This window comes from Triticum aestivum, chromosome 3A, assembly GCF_018294505.1.
Source record: "Triticum aestivum cultivar Chinese Spring chromosome 3A, IWGSC CS RefSeq v2.1, whole genome shotgun sequence".
Taxonomy (NCBI): domain Eukaryota; kingdom Viridiplantae; phylum Streptophyta; class Magnoliopsida; order Poales; family Poaceae; genus Triticum; species Triticum aestivum.
The window spans coordinates 660,176,753-660,203,340 of NC_057800.1; the positions used below are offsets into that span (position 1 = coordinate 660,176,753).

At 44.5% G+C, this 26,588-nt stretch overlaps 1 protein-coding gene across 10 annotated transcripts; it reads left to right on the forward strand.

The window, feature by feature from the left end:
• Positions 1–3,057: 3,057 nt before the first annotated feature.
• Positions 3,058–8,959, forward strand: LOC123063017 (snRNA-activating protein complex subunit). 10 transcript variants are annotated; one of them, XM_044486731.1, is made up of 12 exons: positions 3,064–3,752; positions 3,842–3,894; positions 4,019–4,085; positions 4,176–4,264; positions 4,344–4,442; positions 4,657–5,122; positions 5,668–5,756; positions 7,481–7,580; positions 7,678–7,773; positions 7,865–7,990; positions 8,081–8,341; positions 8,561–8,959. In XM_044486731.1, exons 5-12 carry the CDS (start codon positions 4,387–4,389, stop codon positions 8,840–8,842), a joined length of 1,476 nt encoding a protein of 491 aa, XP_044342666.1. In that variant the 5' UTR covers positions 3,064–3,752; positions 3,842–3,894; positions 4,019–4,085; positions 4,176–4,264; positions 4,344–4,386; the 3' UTR covers positions 8,843–8,959. The 10 variants fall into 10 exon arrangements, with proteins under 10 accessions (XP_044342658.1, XP_044342657.1, XP_044342660.1 ...); XM_044486723.1 differs by lacking the exon at positions 4,344–4,442 and having other exon boundaries at positions 3,058–3,746; positions 4,648–5,122; XM_044486722.1 differs by lacking the exon at positions 4,344–4,442 and having other exon boundaries at positions 3,059–3,752; positions 4,648–5,122.
• The last annotated feature ends 17,629 nt before the right edge of the window (positions 8,960–26,588 follow it).

The following is a 26,588-nucleotide window of genomic DNA, read 5'->3' on the forward strand; positions in this document are numbered from 1 at the left end:
CCCTGTGCACAATTTGAAAATTAGCAGTAGCGAGGTGACAAAAAAGCACGCTGCTACTATGGCATTAGCAGCAGCGCGCTCCATGGCGCCGTGCTACTGGTAAACTTATGTCGTTGTGTACTGTCGGTGGATTTTTGTAGCAGCGCGGTTTAAGCGTCACGCGCTACTGCTAAGTTTGCACCAGTAGCGAGCTTTCCATAGCCGCGCTGCTACTACTTAGCAGCAGCGCCTATTTTTATGCCGCGCTGCTGCTAAGATTCTGTGTATAAGGTTTTCCCTAGTAGTGAATATAAGTGATATGATATGGCCATCATCATCTTGTACTTATGATCTCCATCTCCGAAGTACCGTCATGATCACCATCGTCACCGGTGCGACACCTTGATCTCCATCGTAGCATCGTTGTCGTCTCGCCAATCTTATGCTTCCACGACTATCGCTACCGCTTAGTGATAAAGTAAAGCATTATAGCGTGATTGTATTGCATATAATAAAGCGACAACCATATGGCTCCTGCCAGTTGCCGATAACTCGGTTACAAAACATGATCATCTCATACAATAAAATTTAGCATCATGTCTTGACCATATCACATCACAACATGCCCTGCAAAAACAACTTAGACGTCCTCTACTTTATTGTTGCAAGTTTTACGTGGCTGCTACGGGCTTAGCAAGAACCGTTCTTACCTACACATCAAAACCACAACGATAGTTTGTCAAGTTGGTGCTGGTTTAACCTTCGCAAGGACCGGGCGTAGCCACACTTGGTTCAACTAAAATTGGAGAAACTGACACCCACCAACCACCTATGTGCAAAGCACGTCGGTAGAACCAGTCTTGCGTAAGCGTACGCGTAATGTCGGTCCGGGCCGCTTCATCCAACAATACCGCCGAACCAAAGTATGACATGCTGGTAAGCAGTATGACTTATATCGCCCACAACTCACTTGTGTTCTACTCATGCATAACATCAACGCATAAAACCTAGGATCGGATGCCACTGTTGGGGAACGTAGCAATTTCAAAAAAATTCCTACACACACGCAAGATCATGGTGATGCATAGCAACGAGAGGGGAGAGTGTTGTCTACGTACCCTCGTAGACGGGCAACGGAAGCATTGACACAACGTAGAGGAAGTAATCGTACGTCTTCCCGATCCGACCGATCCAAGTACCGAACGTACGACACCTCCGAGTTCCGCACACGTTCAACTCAGTGACGTCCCTCGAGCTCCGATCCAGCAAAGTGTTGAGGGAGATTTTCGTCAGCACGACAGCGTGATGACGGTGATGATGTTCTACCGACGCAGGGCTTCGCCTAAGCACCGCTACGATATGACCGAGGTGGAATATGGTGGAAGGGGCACCGCACATGGCTAAGGAACGATCACGAAGATCAACTTGTGTGTCATGGGGTGTTCCCTTGCCCCCGTATATATAGGAGGGAGAGGGGAAGGTGCGGCCGGCCCAAGGGGTGCGCCTGGGGGAGTCCTACTCCCTGGGAGTAGGACTCCCCCCTCTAGCCTTGTTGGAAAAAGGAAGGGAGAAGGGAGAAAGAGGAAAGGGGGGGGGGGCGCCACCCCCCCTTCCTTGTCCTATTCGGACTAGGGGGAGGGGGCACGCGGCCTGCCCTGGCCGGCCCTCCTCTTCTCCCTTAGGGCCCATGTAGGCCCAATAACCCCCGGGGGGGTTCCGGTAACCCCCCGGTACTCCAGTAAAATCCCGATTTCACCCGGAACATTTCTGATATCCAAATATAGGCTTCCAATATATCAATCTTTATGTCTTGACCATTTCGAGACTCCTCGTCATGTCCGTGATCACATCTGGGACACCGAACAACCTTCGATACATCAAAACACAAAAACCCTAATTACGATCGTCACCGAACTTTAAGCGTGCGAACCCTACGGGTTCGAGAACTATGTAGACATGACCGAGACACGTCTCCGGTCAATAACCAATAGCGGAACCTGGATGCTCATATTGGCTCCTACATATTCTACGAAGATCTTTATCGGTCAGACCGCATAACAATATACGTTGTTCCCTTTGTCATCGGTATGTTACTTGCCCGAGATTCGATCGTCGGTATCTCAATACCTAGTTCAATCTCGTTACCGACAAGTCTCTTTACTCGTTCCGTAATACATCATCCCGCAACTAACTTATTAGTTGCGATGCTTGCAAGGCTTGAGTGATATGCATTACCGAGTGGGCCCAGAGATACCTCTCCGACAATCAGAGTGACAAATCCTAACCTCGAAATACGCCAACCCAACAAATACCTTCGGAGACACCTGTAGAGCACCTTTATAATCACCCAGTTACGTTGTGACGTTTGGTAGCACACAAAGTGTTTCTCCGGTAAACGGGAGTTGCATAATCTCATAGTCATAGGAACATATATAAGTTATGAAGAAAGCAATAGCAACAAACTAAATGATCAAGTGCTAAGCTAATGGAATGGGTCAAGTCAATCACATCATTCTTCTAATGATGTGATCCCGTTAACCAAATAACAACTCATGTCTATAGTTAGGAAACATAACCATCTTTGGTCAACGAGCTAGTCAAGTAGAGGCATACTAGTGACACTTTGTTTGTCTATGTATTCACACATGTATTATGTTTCCGGTTAATACAATTCTAGCATGAATAATAAACATTTATCATGATACAAGGAAATAAATAATAACTTTATTATTGCCTCTAGGGCATATTTCCTTCACGCTGGTCCTAGGGGCATTAGCACGACGACTTCCGCAGTCTACTACAACAAGGTTTGTCTGGCTCTAGCGAAGGAGGGGCGATGACGGCGGCGTGCCTTCGGCTAGCTCCAGTGCTTGTAGTCGTCGCTAGGTGGTCCACGAATTTAGGTGTGATTTTTATTACCTCTGGTGTTCTTTTGTACTACCATGATTGGAGACAAATAAATTTGAAGTTTCTCACGCAAAAGAAAAACATGAAGAAATTCTCATAAAAAAATAAAAACCCAAACAGGTAGCAAAGGGAAAAAAAGGAGCGAGGGACACACCCAAGGCACCGGCACGCCACGGTCTCCTCCCCGCACGAGCACATCCAGCGCCACGACCGCCGTCGCCCCTACGGGCTACGGCCCTACCGCCCTCGTCGTTCCTGGTGGCCGTCCGGTCCGGTTTGGATTCGGCAGCGACTTGATCTCAGCGTTTTCGGGAAGGTTCCGCGTAGCGGAAAATAAAATCCCCACCGCTCGCCGTTCTCGCCTCGCCCACCCCGCACTCCTAAGCCCTAGGCCGCCGCCGCCGCCGCCGCCGCCGCCGCCTATCGTGCCGACGGGCCACCCTCCACCTTCCTCTACGTCTCTCCCTAGGTCGCCGCCCTATTCCCTTCCCGGACGCAGCCCGATAAAATCTCTGCTCGACCCTAGGCGGCGGCCAGCGAGGCGACGGCGCCGCCCCTCCTTCCACGCGACTCTGCGCCCTCGCCAGCCTCGGTCCTAGTTAGAAACCAGGATACAACCGACGTGGGCGTATCCAACTCGACGTGCTTCCGTGCTCATTGGCGGCGAAACCCCGGAGGGGGGGGGGGGGGGGAGCAAATCGCCGGCGGCGATGGCGGCGGCTGGGGAGGAGGCGGAGTGCTCCGCCGCCGCCGAAGAGCGGCCGCGCGAGCCCTTCGCCCGCGGCGGCCCGGTGTTCATCCCCTACATGGTGGGCCCTGTCTGCACCGTCCCCGAGTTCATCTCCTCCACGCTCCGCGAGGTTCAGGTGCCAGCCCCCCCTCCCCCCAAACCCTAGCTCTTCGATTCGCCCTAGAGTTTTGGTCTAATGGCATCTCGTTTCCGTTTTATGTCCAGTCCCTGCGTGACGAATTGGGCGACCCCGGGGACGAGTTCGATGACGAGCTATGGTAATCCCCAGATTTCATCATGCTGTGTCGGACACAAATCCTCCGCAGTCTGCTTAGTGTGTACTTCCATATTAATGATTTGACATTGCAATCTGTACTTTGTGTGTGTGTGTGTGTTTTGCAGCGTTGATGACCTGAGGGTGCTCTCTGAGGAGGAGCTTGTGGAGCGCGCTCTCCGGGAGGCTATGGAGGTGACCTCTCTACTGCTAATCCACTTGCTCTATTCCCTTTGGTGTCATTGGTATCTTGGTGATGCGAGTTTTTTACCCATGCATTTGTAGGAGGGCTGGGACTGTGGCGCTCCATCACAATCAGCAGATCAGAGTTCTGGCGCTCCATCACAGCCATTGGATCAAAGGTTAGATGGGGGGTAAGCAGTCTGCTTTGGTTGATGCTTGGTTGCTGTATTTTTTGGTGTGGTTGATTTCTTATCTTGTATGATGGCTTAGGCAAGTTGGATTAAATTCAACATGAGCAGAGGATGCTTGGAAAATGTTGGCATGGTGGTTACTAGTTAGCTTCCATGCCAATCAAAAAAATTTAGCAAGGTAGGCTTTCCCAAGGTGTCTGCTGTAGTATGTTTTACATGTCATGACATGCAAGTCAGAACTCGTAGCAAGAGCACCTGAGAATTAGTGTTGTAGTGACACTTTTGTGAACTTATTCTACCCCTAGCTGCATTTTTGACATTTGATAATTCGCTTTGTTTTGCCTTATATGGCTGATATGATCTGATGTGTTCTTTTGGTCTAGCACATGCAGAATGTCAGCGAGTTCCACCCCTGGAAATGAGACTGTCCCCTCAAGCGCATCAGCTGAAACACAAAGTTCAGTATCAGCTCCCGGTGATATGGCAATTGGACTGCATGAACCACAAGGCAGCAATGGGAAAACAAGAGGTGGAAAGAGGAAAACCAGAGAGAGGAATGGAAACAATGGTGCCCTCACCTCAGATTCAACAGCTGAAAGAGAGACATCTGGATCACCCGTTGAGTTGGCGATTGTACCACATGAATCAGAAGGGAGCAAGGGGAAACCCAGAGGCAGAAAGGGTAAAGATGTAACCTCTTCAACTCCATCAATTGAAAGTGAAACACCTGTATTGCCTAGTGAGGATATGTCAGTTGTTCCTCATGATCCAGAAGGTACAGATGGTCAAACAGAACGTAAAAAGTGTAAAAAGAGAGGCAGGCATTTTGATCGGGAAGTTCGAGCGCATATTTTACAGGTATGACACCATTTGTTTCCTACGTGCTTTGTTAAATGCATTTTTTTTATAAATCTGTCTTGTGTAGTCAGTGTAGTTGCTTTATGCCTTTGTTGCATCATTTCAGTTGGAGCATGTCCTCCTAGATTACTTTAGGTTTCTGGCTAAGAACCAATGATATACAGGGTTTGGCCATTTTGACAATATGATCAGCTGGTTAATAGAGACTTCTGCTGGCGCTGCCAGTTGGTAAGTTTGAAGAATATAAAGCAAGTCTGCGATAGTTGAAAAAGAAACTAGTTTAATTATCCAAACATTTCATATTTACCTATTCTACTAGAATAGATTGAATTCTGCAAAATATATTATAGAACCAGGCTTTAATGAGGATTGCCCAGGTTTCAGTGATATACATGTACATTGTAAAACATTTCCTGAATATTAGTTAGTGGTAGCCTGTGTATTCTCTCGTCATTTAAGTGCATTTATAAATGCATCCGTTTTAGCACCTACAAATATTGATCGTTGTTTTGCATCATATTTTTTCATGGTATTATCATAATCAGGGGAGTTATCTTAGTAAAGCAGAGAAGATGTCAGAGATCATGGTAAAGCAAGAAGATGACAAACGTGCAGCAAGGCTGCACTCATTCAGGTAACGTGGTTAAACTTTGTTTGCCTATATTTAGGCACCATGGATTTTCTTTGTGGCTTTTATTGAATCTTGGTGGGGTGGTATTATTCAAGCCATCACATAGAGATTCTGCCTGCACAATGGTAGATGTAATAACAGTTTGATACTAACTTAACTTTCTGGCATCCTCAATCTCTTACTTATAGAAAGACTTTAGTTTCTAAGATATGTTTTTGTTCAAACATAGCTGCAGAATTTTACGAAGTAGTATTCAGAACCAGATGTACTCAGTTCATTTTTGTTCTGACTCAGATTGATCTCAGAATTCTCGAAGCCTTGGAAACTGCTAAAGAACCTCTATTAAACATAATTAACGGTCTATTATACTCCATATGATTCACATATTTCCTCACCGTGATGTGCGCGCAGACAAAAAACCATTTAATTGAGTTGAAAATAGACTATGCCAATCCTAATCAAAGCACTGAAAGAAACTAATCGCTCCACATCACGCTACCATGCTGCCCACACTTCCTCCACCAACATCAATCCAGGCATGCGTGCTTGGCGTTTACCAGTTCCCCAACCAGCTTGCTCCCTGAGAAAGCCTTCCTGAGATTAAAAGGAAAAGGTTTGAAGGTTGATCTCTGGGAGACAGCTTTGATAGCAAGCTTTCGGATCGAACCGATATGCTACTGGTTCCTGTTCCAGTTTCAAATAAGATGGTTTCTCCTCAGAAAACTTTTGACATTAGTTAAGAGTAGTGTCCCCTCACCGAGTGCTTCTTGAGCATTTTGGTTGCACTTCCGCTGGTTTATTTGTAGGTAAATTGTGGTGCTGTGTTCAGGCAAATTTGGAGGCAATATTTTTGTATAATACACCAAATAGATTTTTATAACCTCTAAACAAACATAAAAGCAGCATTGTCAGCTGCAGTTGCGTAAGGTTGGTTTCACTTCAGCCATTTTAGAATGCATAGATTCAACCGTTCGTATGCAAGTGTGCGGGAGTCGTACTAATAATAGAGCATATAGATGGAGTAGATGAAATGTGACTTCGTAACAGGAACTAGCATAGAGCCTCGTATGTGGAGACGTGGAATGCTAGGAGTGCATCAAATGTGAGTTTTGCCTGGAACAAGGTTTCTTTCAGTACCGTGAAGCTTGGGAAAACAGAAATCAGCATATATTATTTGGGTCACCAGGGAGAAAACGTCGCTAATGCATCATATATTGAAACAGGTGTCCTGAGGCTGGGGACATTGAAGCTTGCCCTTAGCCCCTTAGTCTTTGTGTCAAGTTGGACCTAGCTCCTTTGGATTTAGATCCTGATGGCCATGTCATCATTTACTATTACTCCCCCCGTTCCAGAATATAAGGTGTATTGGTTTCCATGCAAGTCAACCATTTAAAAGTTTGACCAAGATTATAGAACAAAATAGGAACATCTGCAATACCTTATAGATAAAATATGAAACTATCTTTCATGATCGATCAAATGATATAAATTTGATATTGATATATTTTTCTAAAAACTTGGTTAAACATGCACTCGTTTGACATTTAAAAAAACAAATACACCTTATATAAAGGAACGGAGGGAGTATTAATTAATTACTGAATAACTGCTCAAGAGAAACTAAATAATTTTGTCCTTAATTATCTTATGTTATCCAATTAAGACCATAATATAGATGCTTTTGTTTGATCTGCTCTGTTCTTTACAATATTATTATTTGAGTGCAGTGGTGATTCTGTGATGTCCAAAGGCTCTAAGGCATCGGCGGAGAAAATTGACTTGGCAAAATCTCTTAAATACAACAGTGCCCACAGTGCCCCCTGGAAGGTATGGTTTTGTCACTTGCAACATGCAAACATTTCTTTATGGAAGTTCTTTTTGTTTTCAGAAATTTTCTCTTCTCACCGTTTTTTTTGTGTTCCAGAACAAAGCTTCGAAATCTGACGAACACATGCCTATAGTTTATCCAGAAGCAATTCTTTGTGTCGAAATTTATGAGTGCAGGCATGGCTCTGTGAAAGTAATTTCTTGGAACTTTCGTTACATGCTCTTATCTTTATGTTGAAATATGCGTAGATTAAGTTTTGTTGTGATCTCTTTGCCTCGTGCAGAATCAGGAATTTCTTGTGTTGGGGAGCCAGCTCCTCACAGATCTGAAGGACAATATTTACTGTTCGACTAATAAGTTGATGGAGTTGAACAAGCTACACAATCATTCTGGCTATTTTCTTATTGAGGTTTTGCTTTCTTTTAATTCTTTTGCAAATCTATGATGACACACTATTGCAGAAGTGCCACGGCTTCGCTTATCTCCACTCTTTTATCAGGACACGTTCTACAATGACACTAGACATTATTCTGCCGTTGATTACAGTAAGCCTATACTTGACTGGCTTGACAATTCCAGTGATGAGGTGGCGGAGAAGTGGGACGCCATTAGTTCTGGCGTGTTGAAGAAACGACAAAAGGACTTATTGAAGGGCTTGCATATTTCAAATGTGCCCGAGTTTAAATCTGCAAACATGCAAAGTACCTACTTTTCAGACCTGCACTTCCGGCTTGGTGCCGGGTACCTCTACTGCCACCAGGTTCCACTCTTATTCTCTTCATCGTATCTAACCAGTCCCTTAGTTGTTGAGAAAAAGATTTGGTGTCTAGAATCTAAGAACAGATAACTTAGAACTGCCATACTGTGTGACGCTTAATATTCAATTTGCGTGCGCAGAAAAAATTGTATATCATCTTGTTTTATATTAAAGAAAGAACCGATATCATTTCCCTCATGTCTCTGGCCTGCACATTTTCAGGGGAACTGCAAGCACACGTTTGTGATTAGAGACATGAGGCTGATCCACCCGGAGGACACGCAGAACCAAGCGGAGTACCCTCTCATGACGTTCCAAATGCAGAGGCGTTTCCAGAAGTGTTCAGTGTGCCAGATCTACCTCGCCACGAAGATGACGGTGGACGATAAATGGGCTCCCAATAATCCCTGCTATTTCTGCAAGCAGTGCTACTACCTCCTCCACTACAAGGAGGACGACTCGCTGTTATACCATCATACCGTGTATGATTACTTCCAAGAGTAGAAGGTTTCTTTTCTTCTCCATACCAAAAGCCATGAAGGCCTGGCTTTTACCGCTGGTTCTCTCTTTGTGTACAGTATATTCAATTTTGAAGGTTTTATAGGGAATTTATTTTTGAAAGGTTTGATGTGTATTCTTTGGCTGCATACGTTTTTGAATTTTGAAAGTCACCGGGTGTGTAAATATATGAACCGCCTTTTCCAAATTATACTCTATATTGCTCATTGATTGCTAAGGTTGCGGGAGCTTGCTCATTGATTGCTAAGGTTGCGGGAGCTTGTGGCACTAGTGTCGATTCGACTAGGAAGAAACTATCTCATGCCAATTAGATATGTGTTTCTTGCTTATCATGGCTTCAAAATAACTAAAGACTAATCCACAAAAAACAACAACTTCAGGCTTACCAGGAAAAAATATAACTTCAATCTTGGGTAGAACTTAGAGCATAATTGGTTTGATGCCAAAAGTTGGCATGCCAAATTTTGGCAAGTGCCAAATATAGGCTAGAGATTGGTTGCTTGTCAATTTTCATTACCAATCTCATAAAAAGTTATCAAATGTTGGCAACTTCTGATTTTGCCAAATGTTGGCTCCAAATATTGACAATGCCAAATGTCGGTAGCAAACTAATTATGCTTTTAGAAAGCAAAGACTGGAGCAACAATAAATGGAAGTAGTTTGCAAAAAAAAAAAACGGTAATAGAGTAGTTTGTTTTCATCCTAGCAGGCAAGCCACCTTTTCTTTTTAAACGTGTGGGCGTTTGCATCTCGCTCACACACATGGATCAACATTTGTATGTGTTTGCACGAATCTTGGCATATTTTGTCAGATTTTTTATGCCACGTAGGACTGGACTGGCGTGTGGGCATTCATCCGGTCGCCCACACGTCTGTTTCATCACGGGGGGGGGGGGGGGGGGGGGGGGGGGGGTGGGTGAGGAGGAGGGAGGCTAAAAACATGTAAAAAAATTACTACTATTGTTGCAAGATACTGGTGGGGAGGAGATGAAAATAAAAGGAGGATGCATTGAAAAAATGGCAAGATATAGCTATTCCAAAATGTGAAGGGGGAATGGGTTTTAGAGATTTTGGTCTCTTTAATCAAGCTATGCTGGCTAAGCAAGGATGGAGACTAGTGACTAATCCTGACTCGCTTTGTGCTAAGGTTCTCAAGGGACGATACTTTCACGACTGATTTTATGTCTGCAGCAAATAAGAGGAACTCCTCACATACATGGAAAGCCATATTACATGGCAGAGAGGTGTTGAAACTGGGCTAGTTAAACGCATCAGAGACGGAGCAAGTATAAAAATTTGGGAGGATCCATGGATTGTTTCTAATCACGGCTACCGGTCTATCCTTCGGCTATCAGGCTCTACTGCTACTAAGGTGGAAGAGCTCATCGATCAGGAGAATGGCACCTGGAATATGGAAGTATTGGAGTCAAACTTCGTGACGCCGGATATTCAGGCAATATGTGCAATGCCGATCGGCAACTTGGGAAATGATGTATGGGCTTGGGAGAAGGAGAAACATGGCAGTTCACTGTTCGTTCGGCCTATAAAACGCTAAGCAATTGGGTACGACAGTCAGACGCTCCATCTACGTCAGTAGCTGCCGGAAGTTCTTTCTGGAAAAAAGTTGTGGAAAATAGCTGTACCGCCTAAAGTAAAGAATCTCTGGTGGCGAGCCAGAAAGGAATTTGTTCCCTGTAGGTTTGTTCTGTTGAGAAGGCACATAGAGAAATTGCCTTTTTGTGAATTGTGTGGGGACGAGGAGACTATCATCCATGCTCTATTTTCAGTGTACCTGGGCAAGGCTCTTTGGAAAGAAATGAAAGACTTCGCGCACATTAAAATTCTAGAGCTACACCCGCAAAGATATTGAAGGTATTGCTAGGCTCTGATCAATTCACATGTAATGTCCTTTGTGGTTGCTGGGCGGTTTGGTCGGAGAGAAATGATAGGACCCATGGGAAGAAGGAAAGATCAGTGCAAGCTTCTGTTTGTTGGGCACTGGATAATGTTGTTGATCTAACAACCATAGGCAAAGAAGTTAAACCTCCGGAAAAGTTGAAGACATTTCAATGGGTACCTCCAGATAGGGGAATCCTTAAGATCAATGTTGATGCCGTGTTCTTTGACTATACTGGTGGCGGTAGCACAGGTCTGGTGATCAGAGATGCGAATGGCATGCTTATAAGAGCTCAGGCTCAATGGTATCGTGTTGCATCCGGTGCTCAAATGATGGAATTGTTGGCTATCCGGGATGGAATCCAAATATCAAAAGATCTAGGTCACACCAGGATCTGTATAGAGAGTGATGCTAAGGAGATGGTGAAAATGTGCAATTCTGATTTCTCATAGAGATCGGCCTTTACTGCCGTTTGCCATGAGATCAAAGAGCTAATTGGAGGTTTTATTAGATGTGAGCTTACTTTTGTACATAGGGAAGCCAATGAAGCGGCTCACCGATGCGCAAATCAGGCCACAGAGGAGAGAAGGAGATGTCTATGGATTAATTATATGCCAACTTTCCTAGGTGATTGTATTCAGTTTGATGTAGTTCCCTTTTTTGAGTAATATAAGCTCTTGATTGGAAAAAAAACTCTCTCTTTACCCGAACATGTTATTTTGTCATGTCTTTTTGTAGTGCTACATGGCAACTGCCTAGTGTTAATAGGTAGCAACTCCTAAAGTTTTCAAATCATGGCAACTTTAGTAGACCAGACCATACATGGCAACATCTGCAGTTATCCAAAAATGGCATCTGGCACTTGACCTGAGATGACAACTTCAGTTGAGCAACCATTGCAACTGTAGTTGTCAGACATGGCAACTGTAGTTCAACAACATGACAACTTCAGTTAAACGAACATGGAAGAGAGTCCAGACCATGGCAACTGCGAGGATGCATGGTGACTGTCACGCAGGGCGTGCGGGACCGTGAGGTAGGAGGCCGGACGCACGGGCATGTGGGCGTTATCTATTTTTCCCACACGTAGGCGTGTGGAAGGGACCGCGAGGCAAAAGACCGGACGTGTGGGCATTACTTATTTTACGCACATGTAGCCATGTGGACTGGTTTGAAGGAAATATAACCTAGAGCCAATAATAAATTTGTTATTTATATTTCCTTATATCATGATAAATGTTTATTATTCATGCTAGAATTGTATTAACCGGGAACTTAGTACATGTGTGAATACATAGACAAACAAAGTGTCCCTAGTATGCCTCTACTTGACTAGCTCGTTAATCAAAGATGGTTAAGTTTCCTAGCCATGGACATGTGTTGTCATTTGATGAACGGGATCACATCATTAGAGAATGATGTGATGGACAAGACCCATCCGTTAGCTTAGCATAATGATCGTTCAGTTTTATTGCTACTGCTTTCTTCATGACTTATACATGTTCCTCTGACTATGCGATTATGCAACTCCCGAATACCGGAGGAACACCTTGTGTGCTATCAAACGTCACAAGGTAACTAGGTGATTATAAAGATGCTCTACAGGTGTCTCCGATGGTGTTTGTTGAGTCGACATAGATCGAGATTAGGATTTGTCACTCCGTCTATTGGAGAGGTATCTCTGGGCCCTCTCGGTAATGTACATCACTATGAGCCTTGCAAGAAATGTGACTAATGGGTTAGTTGCGGGATGATTCATTACGGAACGAGTAAAGAGACTTGCCGGTAACGAGATTGAACTAGGTATCATGATACCGACGATCGAATCTCGGGCAAGTAACATACCGATGACAAAGGGAACAACGTATGTTGTTATGCGGTTTGACCGATAAAGATCATCGTAGAATATGTAGGAACCAATATGAGCATCCAGGTTCCGCTATTGGTTATTCAGCGGAGACGAGTCTCGGTCATGTCTACATAGTTCTCGAACGCGTAGGGTACGCACGCTTAACATTTTGTGATGATTTGTATTATGAGTTATGTGTTTTGATGACCGAAGTTTGTTCGGAGTCCCGGATGAGATTGGGTACATGACGAGGAGTCTCGAAATGGTCGAGATGTAAAGATCGATATATTGAAAGGATATCGGACATCGGAAAGGTTCCGAGTGATTCGGGTATTTTTTGGAGTACCGGAGAGTTACGAAAATTCGTATTGGGCCTTAATGGGCCATACGGGAAAGGAGAGAAAGGCCTCAAGGGTGGCCGCGCCCCTTCCCCATGGACTGGTCCGAATTGGACTAGGGAAAGGGGGCGTCCCCTTCATTCCTTCTCCTTCTCCCTTCCCTTTTTCCTATTCCATGTGGGAGGTGGAATCCTACTAGGACTAGGGAGTCCTAGTAGGACTCCGCACTTTGGGCGCGCCCTATGAGGGCCGGCCTCCTCCTCCCTCCATGCTTTATATACGTGGCCAGGGGGCACCCCATAGACACACAAGTTGATCATTGATCTCTTAGCCGTGTGCGGTGCCCCCCTCCACCATAATCCACCTCGGTCATATCGTAGCGGTGCTTAGGCGAAGCCCTGTTCCGGTAGCATCATCATCACCGTCATCACACCGTCGTGCTGACGAAGCTCTCCCTCGACACTCTGCTGGATCGTGAGTTCGTGGGACGTCACCGAGCCGAATGTGTGCAGATCGCGGAGGTGCCGTACTTTCGGTACTAGGATCGGTATCGTGAAGACGTATGACTACATCAACCGCGTTGTCATAACGCTTCCGCTTATGGTCTACGAGGGTACGTGGACAACACTCTCCCCTCTCGTTGCTATGCATCACCATGATCTTGTGTGTGCGTAGGATTTTTTTGAAATTACTGCGTTCCCCAACAGTGGCATCCGAGCCAGGTCTATGCGTAGATGTTATATGCACGAGTAGAACACAAAGGAGTTGTGGGCGTGGGTATATACATATTGCTTGCCATCACTAGTTGATTCTTGATTCGGCGGTATTGTTGGATGAAGTGGCCCAGACCGACATTACGCGTACGCTTACGCGAGACTGGTTCTACCGACGTGCTTCGCACGCAGGTGGCTGGTGGGTGTTAGTTTCTCCAACTTTAGTTGAATCGGATTCAATGAACAAGGTTCTTTCTGAAGATCAAAAAGCAATCACTATACCGCGTTGTGGTTTTTGATGCGTAGGTAAGAACGGTTCTTGCTCAGCCCGTAGCAGCCACGTAAAACTTGCAACAACAAAGTAGAGGACGTCTAACTTGTTTTTGCAGGGCATGTCATGATGTGATATGGTCAAGACGTGATGAGATATAAATTGTTTTATGAGATGATCATGTTTTGTTAAAGTTATCGGCAACTGGCATGAGCCTCATGGCTGTCTCTTTGTTGCATAAGATGCAAGCGCCATATAATTGATTTACTTTATCGCTATGCGATAGCAATAGTTGCAAAATCAATAGTTGGCGAGACAACCATGTGATGACACGTTAATAAAGATCAAGATGATGGAGATCATGGTGTCATGCCGGTAACGATGGTGATCATGACGGTGCTTTGGAGATGGAGATCAAAGGCACAAGATGATGATGGCCATATCATATCACTTATATTGATTGCATGTGATGCTTATCCTTTATGCATCTTATTTTTCTTAGTTCGGCGGTAGCATTACATTATAAGATGATCTCTCACTAAATTTCAAGGTATAAGTGTTTTCCCCGAGTATGCACCGTTGCTACAGTTCGTCGTGCCGAGACAACACGTGATGATCGGGTGTGATAAGCTCTACGTTCACATACAACGGGTGCAAGCCAGTTTGCACACACAGAATACTTGGGTTAAACTTGACGAGCCTAGTATATGCAGATATGGCCTCGGAACACTGAGACCGAAAGGTCGAGAGTGAATCATATAGTAGATATGATCAACATAGTGATGTTCACCATTGAAACCTACTCCATCTCACGTGATGATCGGACATGGTTTAGTTGATATGGATCACGTGATCACTTAGATGATTAGAGGGATGTCTATCTAAGTGGGAGTTCTTAAGTAATATGATTAATTGAACTTTAATTTATCGTGAACTTAGTCCTGATAGTATTTGCATATCTATGTTGTAGATCAATTGCTCACATATAGCTTCCCCGTTTTATTTATGATATGTTTCTAGAGAAAACTATGTTGAAAGATGTCAGTAGCAATGATGCGGACTAGCTCCGTGATCTAAGGATTATCCTCATTGCTGCACAGAAGAATTATGTCGTTGATGCACCTCTAGGTGACGGACCTATTGCAGGAGCAGATGCAGACGTTATGAACGTTTGGCAAAGCTCGGTATGATGACTACTTGATAGTTTAGTGCACCATGCTTTATGGCTTAGAACCGGGACTTCAAAAATGTTTTGAACACCACGAAGCATATAATATGTTCCAAGAGTTGAAATTGGTATTTCATACTCATGCCCATGTCAATAGGTATAAGACCTCTGACAGTACTTTGCCTTGCAAGATGGAGGAGAATAGCTCAACCAGTGAGAATGTGCTCAGATTGTCTGTGTACTACAATTGCTTGAATCATGTGGGAGTTAATCTTCCAGATAAGATAGTAATTGACAAAATTTCTCTAGTCACTATCACCAAGTTACTAGAACTTCGTGATGAACTATAATATGTAAGGGACGACGAAAAATAGTTCCCGAGCTCTTCGCGATGCTAAAATCGGCGAAGGTAGAAATTAAGAAAAGCATCAAGTGTTGATGGTTGACAAGACCACTAGTTTCAAGTAAAAGGGCAAGGGAAAGAAAGCAAACCTCAAGAAGAATGGCAAGCAAAAGTTGCCACTCCCATGAAGAAGCCCAAAACTAGACCCAAGCCTGAAACTGAGTGCTTCTACTTCAAAGGAAATGGTCACTGGAAGCAGAACTGCCCTAAATACTTGGCGGATAAGAAGGATGACAAAGTGAACAAAAGTATATATGATATACATGTTATTGATGTGTACTTTACTAGTGTTCATAGTAACCCCTAGGTATTTGATACCGATTCAGTTGCTATGATTAGTAACTCGAAACAGGAGTTACAAAATGAACAGAGACTAGTTGAGGGAAAAGTGACGATGTGTGTTGGAAGAGATTCTAAGGTTGATAAGATCACCATCGCACACTCCCTTTACCTTCGGGATTAGTGTTGAACCAAAAATAAATGTTAGTTGATGTTTGCGTTGAGCATAAATATGATTGGATCATGTTTATTGCAATACAATTATTCATTTAAGTCAAAGAATAATTGTTGTTCTATTTACATGAATAAAACCTTCTATGGTCATACACTCACTATAAATGGTTTATTGAATCTTGATCGTAGTGATACACATATTCATAATATTGAATCCACTATCGTTTTGGGGTTATGCATTAGAGACAGCTGCATTCACGTTAAATAGGGCACCGTCTAAAAATCCGTTGAGACGACACCGTATGAACTGTGGTTTAGCAAGAAACCTCAGCTGTCGTTTTTTAAAGTTTGGGTTGCTATGCTTACGTGCAAAAGTTTCAAACCGATATGCTTGAACCGAAATCGGAGTAGTGTGTCTTCATAGGATACCCAAAAGAAACTATTGGGTACACCTTCTATCACATATCCGAAGGCAAGATATTTTGTTGCTAAGAATGGATCCTTTCTAGAGAAGGAGTTTCTCTCGAAGGAAGTGAGTGGGAGGAAAGTAGAACTTGACGAGGTAAGTGTACCTTCTCCCTTATTGGAAAGTAGTTCATCACTGAAATCAGTTCCAGTGATTCCTACACCAGTAAGTGAGGAAGCTAATGATGATGATCATGAAACTTCTGATCAAGTTACTACCGAACCTCGTAGGTCAACCAGAGTAAGATCCGCACCTGAGTGGTACGGTAATCCTGTTTTGGAAGTCATGTTACTTGACCATGACGAACCTACGAACTATGAGGAAGCGATGATGAGCCCAGATTCCGCAAAATGGCTTGAGGCCATGAAATCTGAGATGGGATCCATGTATGAAAACAAAGTGTGGACTTTGGTTGACTTGCCCGATGATCGGCAAGCCATAGAGAATAAAAGGATCTTCAAGAAGAAGACTGACGCTAACGGTGATATTACTGTCTACAAAGCTCGAATTGCCGCAAAACGTTTTCGACAAGATCAAGGTGTTGACTACGATGAGATTTTCTCACTCGTATCGATGCTTAAAAGTCTGTCCGAATCATGTTAGCAGTTGCCGCATTTTATGAAATCTGGCAAATGGATGTCAAAACTACATTCCTTGATGGATTTCTTAAAGAAGAGTTGTATATGATGCAACCAGAAGGTTTTGTCGATCCTAAAGGTGCTAACAAAGTGAGCAAGCTCCATCGATCCATCTATGGACTGGTGCAAGCATCTCGGAGTTGGAATATATGCTTTGATAAAGTGATCAAAGCATATGGTTTTATACAGACTTGCGGTGAAGCCTGTATTTACAAGAAAGTGAGTGGGAGCACTACATCATTTCTGATAAGTATATGTGAATGACATATTGTTGATCGGAAATAATGTATAATTTTTTGGAAGGCATAAAGGAGTGTTTGAAAGGAGTTTTTCAAAGAAATACCTCGGTGAAGCTACTTACATATTGAGCATCAAGATCTATAGAGATAGATCAAGACGCTTGATATATTTTCTATGAGTACATGCCTTGACAAGATTTTGAAGTAGTTTAAAATGGAACAGTCAAAGAAGGAGTTCTTGCATGTGTTGCAAGGTGTGACGTTGAGTAAAGACTCAAAACCCGACCATAGCCGAAAATAGAAAGAGAATGAAAAGTCATTCCCTATGCCTCAGTCATAGGTTCTATAAAGTATGCTATGCTGTGTACCAGACCTATTGTGTACCTCACCATAAGTTTGGCAAGAGGGTACAATAGTGATCCAGGAGTGGATCACTGGTCAGCGGTCAAAAATATCCTTAGTGGAATAAGGAAATGTTTCTCAGTTATGGAGGTGACAAAGAGTTCATCATAAAGAGTTACGTCGATGCAAGCATTGACACCGATCTGGATGACTCTAAGTCTCGATCTAGATACATATTGAAAGTGGGAGCAATTAGCTAGAGTACCTCACTGCAAAGCATTGTAGACATAGAAAATTTGCAAAATACATACAGCTCTGAATGTGGCAGACCCGTTGACTAAATTTCTCTCACAAGCAAAACATGATCACTCTTTGGGTGTTAATCACATAGTGATGTGAACTAGATTATTGACTCTAGTAAACCCTTTGGGTGTTAGTCACATGGAGATGTGAACTAATCACATAAAGATGTGAACTATTAGTGTTAAATCACATGACAATGTGAACTAGATTATTGACTCTAGTGCAAGTGGGAGACTGAAGGAAATATTCCCTAGAGGCAATAATAAAGTTGTTATTTATATTTCCTTATATCATGATAAATGTTTATTATTCATGCTAGAATTGTATTAATCGGAAACTTAGTACATGTGTGAATACATAGACAAACAGAGTGTCCCTAGTATGCCTCTACTTGACTAGCTCATTAATCAAAGATGGTTAAGTTTCCTAGCCATGGACATGTGTTGTCATTTGATGAACGGGATCACATCATTAGAGAATGATGTGATGGACAAGACCCATCCGTTAGCTTAGCATAATGATCGTTCAGTTTTATTGCTACTGCTTTCTTCATGACTTATACATGTTCCTCTGACTATGAGATTATGCAACTCCCGAATACCAGAGGAACACCTTGTGTGCTATCAAATGTCACAACGTAACTGGGTGATTATAAAGATGCTCTATAGGTGTCTCCGGTGGTGTTTGTTGAGTTGGCATAGATCGAGATTAGGATTTGTCACCCCGTCTATTGGAGAGGTATCTCTAGGCCCTCTCGGTAATGTACATCACTATGAGCCTTGCAAGCAGTGTGACTAACGAGTTAGTTGCGGGATGATGCATTACGGAACGAGTAAAGAGACTTGCCAGTAACGAGATTGAACTAGGTATGATGATACCGACGATCGAATCTCGGGCAAGTAACGTACCGATGACAAAGGGAACAACATATGTTGTTATGCGGTTTGACCGATAAAGATCTTCGTAGAATATGTCGGAACCAATATGAGCATCCAGGTTCCGCTATTGGTTATTGACCGTAGATGAGTCTCGGTCATGTCTACATAGTTCTCGAACCCGTAGGGTCCGCACGCTTAACGTTCTGTGACGATTTGTATTATGAGTTATGTGATTTGATGACCAAAGTTTGTTCAGAGTCCTGGATGAGATCGGAGACATGACGAGGAGTCTCGAAATGGTCGATACGTAAAGATCGATTTATTGGAAGGCTATATTCAGACACCGGAAAGGTTCCGAGTGATTCGGGTATTTTTGGGAGTACCGGAGAGTTACGGGAATTCGTATTGGGCCTTAATGGGCCATACGGGAAAGGAGAGAAAGGCCTCAAGGGTGGCCGCGCCCCTTCCCCATGGACTCGTCCGAATTGGACTAGGGAAAGGGGGCGCCCCCTTCCTTCCTTCTCCTTCTCCCTTCCCTTTTTCCTATTCCATGTGGGAGGTGGAATCCTACTAGGACTAGGGAGTCCTAGTAGGACTCCACACTTTGGGCGCGCCCTATGAGGGCCGGCCTCCTCCTCCCTCCATCCTTTATATACGTGGCCAGGGGACACCCCATAGACACACAAGTTGATCATTGATGTCTTAGCCATGTGCGGTGCCCCTCTCCACCATTATCCACCTCGGTAATATCATAGCGGTGCTTAGACGAAGCCTTGTTCTGGTAGCATCATCATCACCGTCATCACGCCGTCGTGCTGACGAAGCTCTCCCTCAACACTCTACTGGATCGTGAGTTCGTGGGACGTCACCAAGCCGAACGTGTGCAGCTCGCAGAGATGCCGTACTTTCGGTACTAGGATCGGTCGATCGTGAAGACGTACAACTACATCAACCGCGTTGTCATAATGCTTCCGCTTACGGTCTACGAGGGTACATGGACAACACTCTCCCCTCTCATTGCTATGCATCACCATGATCTTGCGTGTGCGTAGGAATTTTTTTGAAATTACTGCGTTCCCCAACATGGTTCTCTTAGATACTAGACGGAACGTGTGTCCAGACCCCTTAATGCCCACATGTGGGCGTTATCGGGACCCTTTCTTTTTTGAGGGGCAGATCTTTTTTAGAATCACATCATGCTTTATTGCATAAGATGAGATCAACGTTTACAGGAATACATAAATGTTCCAGAAGGGAATCTAACTTTTTTTAGGGGGCTGATCTACGCCAGCGCGCCGGGCCAATGATTTAGCCGGCCGCGGGCAAGCCATCAGATCTAATTATGTTGGACCGTCAGATCTAGGTAAAAACGGTTCGTCCCAGCTCCCTTCTTCCTCTCGCAGCACCCTTGTCTTCCTCCCCCGCATCTCGTGCACGCACCCTCCTGCATCTCGCGCAGCTCGGCGGGGCGGGGGCTGCACTCTCCTCCTACCCGCCTCCCTCCAGGTCGCAGCACCGCTCCCCCCCGCTCCTTGCTAGTTCTTGTCGTCGGGATTCGCGGGAACCCCACACTAGCATCTTGTTTTCGTGCTCGCTGTTCGCGCTTGAAAATGGATGTAGCAAAAACTTTGCCGGTAGTAGAAAAATCCAACTATGGTTGCAGAAAAATCATCATCGCCGCCGTCGCGAGGTCATAGCTCTGACTTGATGGAGGTAGGAAAAAACATCGCCGGTAGTACCAAAAAAACAACTACGGTTACAACAAAACTTGTCATCGTTGGTGCCCCACGACCATCCTCTGTTTGTATCAAAAATGAAGCCTGTTGTAGCAAACAACGGAGCCGGTTGCAGCTTTCGGCGTCGTCCATGGCTTCCGTCGTCTATGGTTGAAGCTCTTTTTGCCACCGGTTGAAGCTTTTTCTGTAGCCGGTCGTAGCAAACAACAGAGCCGGTTGCAGCTTTTCAGCGTCGTCCATGGCTTTCGTCGTCTATGGTTGAAGCTTTTTTTTACCGCCGGTTGAAGCTTTACTGTAGCCGGTTGCAACAAAATTAAATGCCAGTTCCAGCTCGCGCTTTGTCTGGTTCCAGCAAAACAGTGATGGTTCCAGCTCCGGCGATGACAGTTGCAGCAAAAAAGGATGCTGCTTCCAGCACCCAATTGATACGTCTCCAACGTATCTATAATTTTTGATTGTTCCATGCTATTATATTATCTGTTTTGGATGTTTAATGGGCTTTAATATACCTTTTTATATTATTTTTGGGACTAACCTATTAACCAAAGGCCCAGTGCAAATTGCTGTTTTTTTTGCCTATTTCAGTGTTTCGCGGAAAAGGAATATCAAACGGAATGAAACCTTCGGGAGAGTTATTTTTGGAACAAACGTGATCCAGGAGACTTGGAGTGGACGTCAAGAAAAAAGCGAGGAGGCCACGAGGCAGGAGGGTGGCGCGCCCCCACCCTCGTGGGCCCCTCGCAGCTCCACCGACCTACTTCTTCCTCCTATATATACCCATATACCCCGAAAACATCCGGGAGCACCACGAAACCCTATTTCCACCGCCACAACCTTGTGTACCCGTGAGATCCCATCTTGTGGCCTTTTCCGGTGCTCCACCGGAGGGGGAATCGATCACGGAGGGCTTCTACATCAACACCATAGCCTCTCTGATGATGTGTGAGTAGTTTACCACAGACCTTTGGGTCCATATTTATTAGCTAGATGGCTTCTTCTCTCTCTTTGGATCTCAATACAAAGTTCTCCTCGATCTTCTTGGAGATCTATTCGATGTAATTCTTTTTGCGGTGTGTTTGTCGAGATCCGATGAATTGTGGGTTTATGATCAAGATTATCTATGAACAATATTTGATTCTTCTTTGAATTCTTTTATGCATGATTTAATATCTTTGTAAGTCTCTTCGAATTATCAGTTTGGTTTGGTCTACTAGATTGATCTTTCTTGCAATGGGAGAAGTGCTTAGCTTTGGGTTCAATCTTGCGGTGTCCTTTCCCAGTGACAGCAGGGGCAGCAAGGCACGTATTGTATTGTTGCCATCGAGGATAAAAAGATGGGGTTTATATCATATTGCTTGAGTTTATCCCTCTACATCATGTCATCTTTGTTGGGGAACGTTGCAGAAAACAAAAATTTCCCTACGGTTTCACCAAGATCCATCTAGGAGTTCATCTAGCAACGAGTGATCGGATTGCATCTACATACCTTTGTAGATCACGCGCGGAAGCGTTCAAAGAACGGGGATGAGGAAGGCGTACTCGACGTGATCCAAATCACCGAAGATCCTAGCGCCGAATGGACGGCACCTCCGTGTTCAACACACGTATGGTCAGCGTAACGTCTCCTCCTTCTTGATCCAGCAAGGGGGAAGGAGAGGTTGAGGAAGATGGCTCCAGCAGCAGCACGACGACGTGGTGATGATGGAGCTGCAGTACTCTGGCAGGGCTTCGCCAAGCACTATGGAGGAGGAGGATGTGTTGGAGAGGGAGAGGGAGGCACCAAAGGCGTGGTGTGAGACCCTCCTTTACCCACTATATATAGGGAGTCCAAGGGGGGGGGGGTGCCGGCCCTAGGAGATCCAATCTCCTAGGGGGGTGCGGCCAAGGGAGGAATCCCTCCTCCCCAAGGCACCTAGGAGGTGCCTTCCCCCTTTGGGACTCTTCCCTTCCTTGAACATTAGGCGCATGGGCCTCTTGGGGCTGGTGCCCTTGGCCCATATAGGCCAAGGCGCACCCCCTACAGCCCATGTGGCCCCCCGGGGCAGGTGGCCCCACCCGGTGGACCCCTGGGACCCTTCCGGTGGTCCCGGTACAATACCGGTGACCCCGAAACTTGTCCCGATGCCCGAAATAGCACTTCCTATATATAATTCTTTACCTCCGGACCATTCTGGAACTCCTCGTGATGTCCGAGATCTCATCCGGGACTCCAAACAACATTCGGGTTACTGCATATACATATCCCTACAACGCTAGCGTCACCGAACCTTAAGTGTGTAGACCCTACGGGTTCGGGAGACATGTAGACATGACCGAGACGACTCTCTAGTCAATAACCAATAGCGGGATATGGATACCCATGTTGGCTCCCACATGCTCCTCGATGATCTCATTGGATGAACCACGATGTCGAGGATTCAAGCAACCCCGTATACAATTCCCTTTGTCAATCGGTATGTTACTTGCCCGAGATTCGATCGTCGGTATCCCAATACCTCGTTCAATCTCGTTACCGGCAAGTCACTTTACTCGTACTGTAGTGCATGATCCCGTGACCAGACACTTGGTCACTTTGAGCTCATTATGATGATGCATTATCGAGTGGGCCCAGTGATACCTCTCCGTCATACGGAGTGACAAATCCCAATCTTGATCCATGTCAACCCAACAGACACTTTCGGAGATACCCGTAGTATACTTTATAGTCACCCAGTTACGTTGTGACGTTTGGTACACCCAAAGCACTCCTACGGTATCCGGGAGTTACATGATCTCATGGTCTAAGGAAAGGATACTTGACATTGGAAAACTCTAGCAAACGAACTATACGATCTTGTGCTATGTTTAGGATTGGGTCTTGTCCATCACATCATTCTCCTAATGATGTGATCTCGTTATCAATGACATACAATGTCCATAGTCAGGAAACCATGACTATCTGTTGATCAACGAGCTAGTCACCTAGAGGCTTACTAGGGACATGTTGGTGTCTATAATTCACACATGTATTACGATTTCCGGATAACACAATTATAGCATGAATAAAGACAATTATCATGAACAAGGAAATATAATAATAATGCTTTTATTATTGCCTCTAGGGCATATTTCCAACAGTCTCCCACTTGCACTAGAGTCAATAATCTAGTTACATTGTGATGAATCGAACACCCATGGAATTTTGGTGTTGATCATGTTTTGCTCTAGGGAGAGGTTTAGTCAATGGATCTGCTACATTCAGGTATGTGTGTACTTTACAAATATCTATGTCTCCATCTTGAACATTTTCATGAATGGAGTTGAAGCGACGCTTGATGTGCCTTGTCTTCTTGTGAAACCTGGGCTCCTTGGCAAGAGCAATAGCTCCAGTGTTGTCACAGAAGAGCTTGATTGGCCCCGACGCATTGGGTATGACTCCTAGGTCGGTGATGAACTCCTTCACCCAAATTGCTTCATGTGCTGCCTCCGAGGCTGCCATGTACTCCGCTTCACATGTAGATCCCGCCACGACGCTCTGCTTGCAACTGCACCAGCTTACTACCCCATCATTCAAAATATACACGTATCCGGTTTGTGACTTAGAGTCATCTAGATCTGTGTCGAAGCTAGCATCGACGTAACCTCTTACGACGAGCTCTTCGTCACCTCCATAAACGAGAAACATTTCCTTAGTCCTTTTCAGGTACTTCAGGATATTCTTGACCGCTGTCCAGTGTTCCTTGCCGGGATTACTTTGGTACCTTCCTACCAAACTTACGGCAAGGTTTACATCAGGTCTGGTACACAGCATGGCATACATAATAGACCCTATGGCTGAGGCATAGGGGATGACACTCATCTCTTCTATATCTTCTGCCGTGGTCGGACATTGAGCTGAGCTCAATTTCACACCTTGCAATACAGGCAAGAACCCCTTCTTAGACTGATCCATATTGAACTTCTTCAATATCTTATCAAGGTATGTGCTTTGTGAAAGACCTATGAGGTGTCTTGATCTGTCTCTATAGATCTTGATGCCTAATATATAAGCAGCTTCTCCAAGGTCCTTCATTGAAAAACTCTTATTAAAGTAGGCCTTAATGCTGTCCAAAAGCTCTATATCATTTCCCATCAAAAGTATGTCATCTACATATAATATGAGAAACGCTACAGAGCTCCCACTCACTTTCTTGTAAATGCAGGCTTCTCCATAAGTCTGCGTAAACCCAAACGCTTTGATCATCTCATCAAAGCGAATGTTCCAACTCCGAGATGCTTGCACCAGCCCATAAATCGAGCGTTGGAGCTTGCACACCTTGTTAGCATTCTTAGGATCGACAAAACCTTCTGGCTGCATCATATACAATTCTTCCTTAAGGAAACCATTAAGGAATGCCGTTTTGACGTCCATTTGCCATATTTCATAATCATAGAATGCGGCAATTGCTAACATGATTCGGACGGACTTCAGCTTCGCTACCGGTGAGAAAGTCTCATCGTAGTCAATCCCTTGAACTTGTCGATAACCCTTAGCGACAAGCCGAGCTTTATAGATGGTCACATTACCATCCGCGTCTGTCTTCTTCTTAAAGATCCATTTATTTTCTATGGCTCGCCGCTCTATGGGCAAGTCAGTCAAAGTCCATACTTTGTTTTCATACATGGATCCTATCTCGGATTTCATGGCTTCCAGCCATTTGTTGGAATCCGGGCCCGCCATCGCTTCTTCATAGTTCGAAGGTTCACCGTTGTCTAACAACATGATTTCCAAGACAGGGTTGCCGTACCACTCTGGTGCGGAACGTGTCCTTGTGGACCTTCGAATTTCAGTAGGAGCTTGAACAGAAGTATCTTGATCATCATCATTAACTTCCTCTCTAGTCGGTGCAGGCACCTCAGGAACATTTTCTTGAGTCGCGCCATTTTCCGGTTCAAGAGGTAATACTTCATCAAGTTCTACTTTCCTCCCACTTACTTCTTTCGAGAGAAACTCTTTCTCTAGAAAGGACCCATTCTTGGCAACAAAGATCTTGCCTTCGGATCTGAGGTAGAAGGTATACCCAATAGTTTCTTTAGGGTATCCTATGAAGACGCATTTTGCCGATTTGGGTTCGAGCTTTTCAGGTTGAAGTTTCTTGACATAAGCATCGCATCCCCAAACTTTTAGAAACGACAGCTTAGGTTTCTTCCCAAACCATAATTCATACGGTGTCGTCTCAACGGATTTCGATGGAGCCCTATTTAAAGTGAATGCGGCAGTCTCTAAAGCATACCCCCAAAAAGATAGCGGTAAATCGGTAAGAGACATCATAGATCGCACCATGTATAATAGAGTGCGATTACGACGTTTGGACACACCATTACGCTGAGGTGTTCCAGGCGGCGTGAGCTGTGAAACTATTCCACATTTTCTTAAGTGTGTGCCAAACTCATGACTCAAGTATTCTCCTCCACGATCTGATTGCAGAAACTTCATTTTCCTGTCACGTTGATTCTCAACCTCACTCTGAAATTCCTTGAACTTTTCAAAGGTCTCAGACTTGTGTTTCATTAAGTAGACATACCCATATCTACTCAAGTCATCAGTGAGGGTGAGAACATAACGATAGCCACCGCGAGCCTCAACACTCATTGGACCGCACACATCAGTATGTATGATTTCCAATAAGTTGGTTGCTCGATCCATTGTTCCTGAGAACGGAGTCTTGGTCATTTTACCCATGAGGCATGGTTCACATGTGTCAAATGATTCGTAATCAAGAGACTCTAAAAGTCCATCAGTATGAAGCTTCTTCATGCGTTTGACACCTATGTGACCAAGGCGGCAGTGCCACAAGTATGTGGGACTATCATTATCAATCTTACATCTTTTGGTATTCACACTATGAATATGTGTAGCATTACGCTCGAGATTCATTAAGAATAAACCATTCACCATCGGAGCATGACCATAAAACATATCTCTCATATAAATATAACAACCATTATTCTCGGATTTAAATGAGTAGCCATCTCGAATTAAACGAGACCCTGATACAATGTTCATGCTCAAACTTGG

Excerpts from the sequence above, each read along its gene's own strand:
- LOC123063017 (XM_044486722.1), top strand. The coding sequence starts at position 3,597 with ATGGCGGCGGCTGGGGAGGAGGCGGAGTGCTCCGCCGCCGCCGAAGAG. Across the intron at positions 3,895-4,018 it reads GAGTTCGATGACGAGCTATG|CGTTGATGACCTGAGGGTGC; the intron begins GTAATCCCCAGA and ends TGTGTTTTGCAG. Across the intron at positions 8,342-8,560 it reads GGTACCTCTACTGCCACCAG|GGGAACTGCAAGCACACGTT; the intron begins GTTCCACTCTTA and ends GCACATTTTCAG.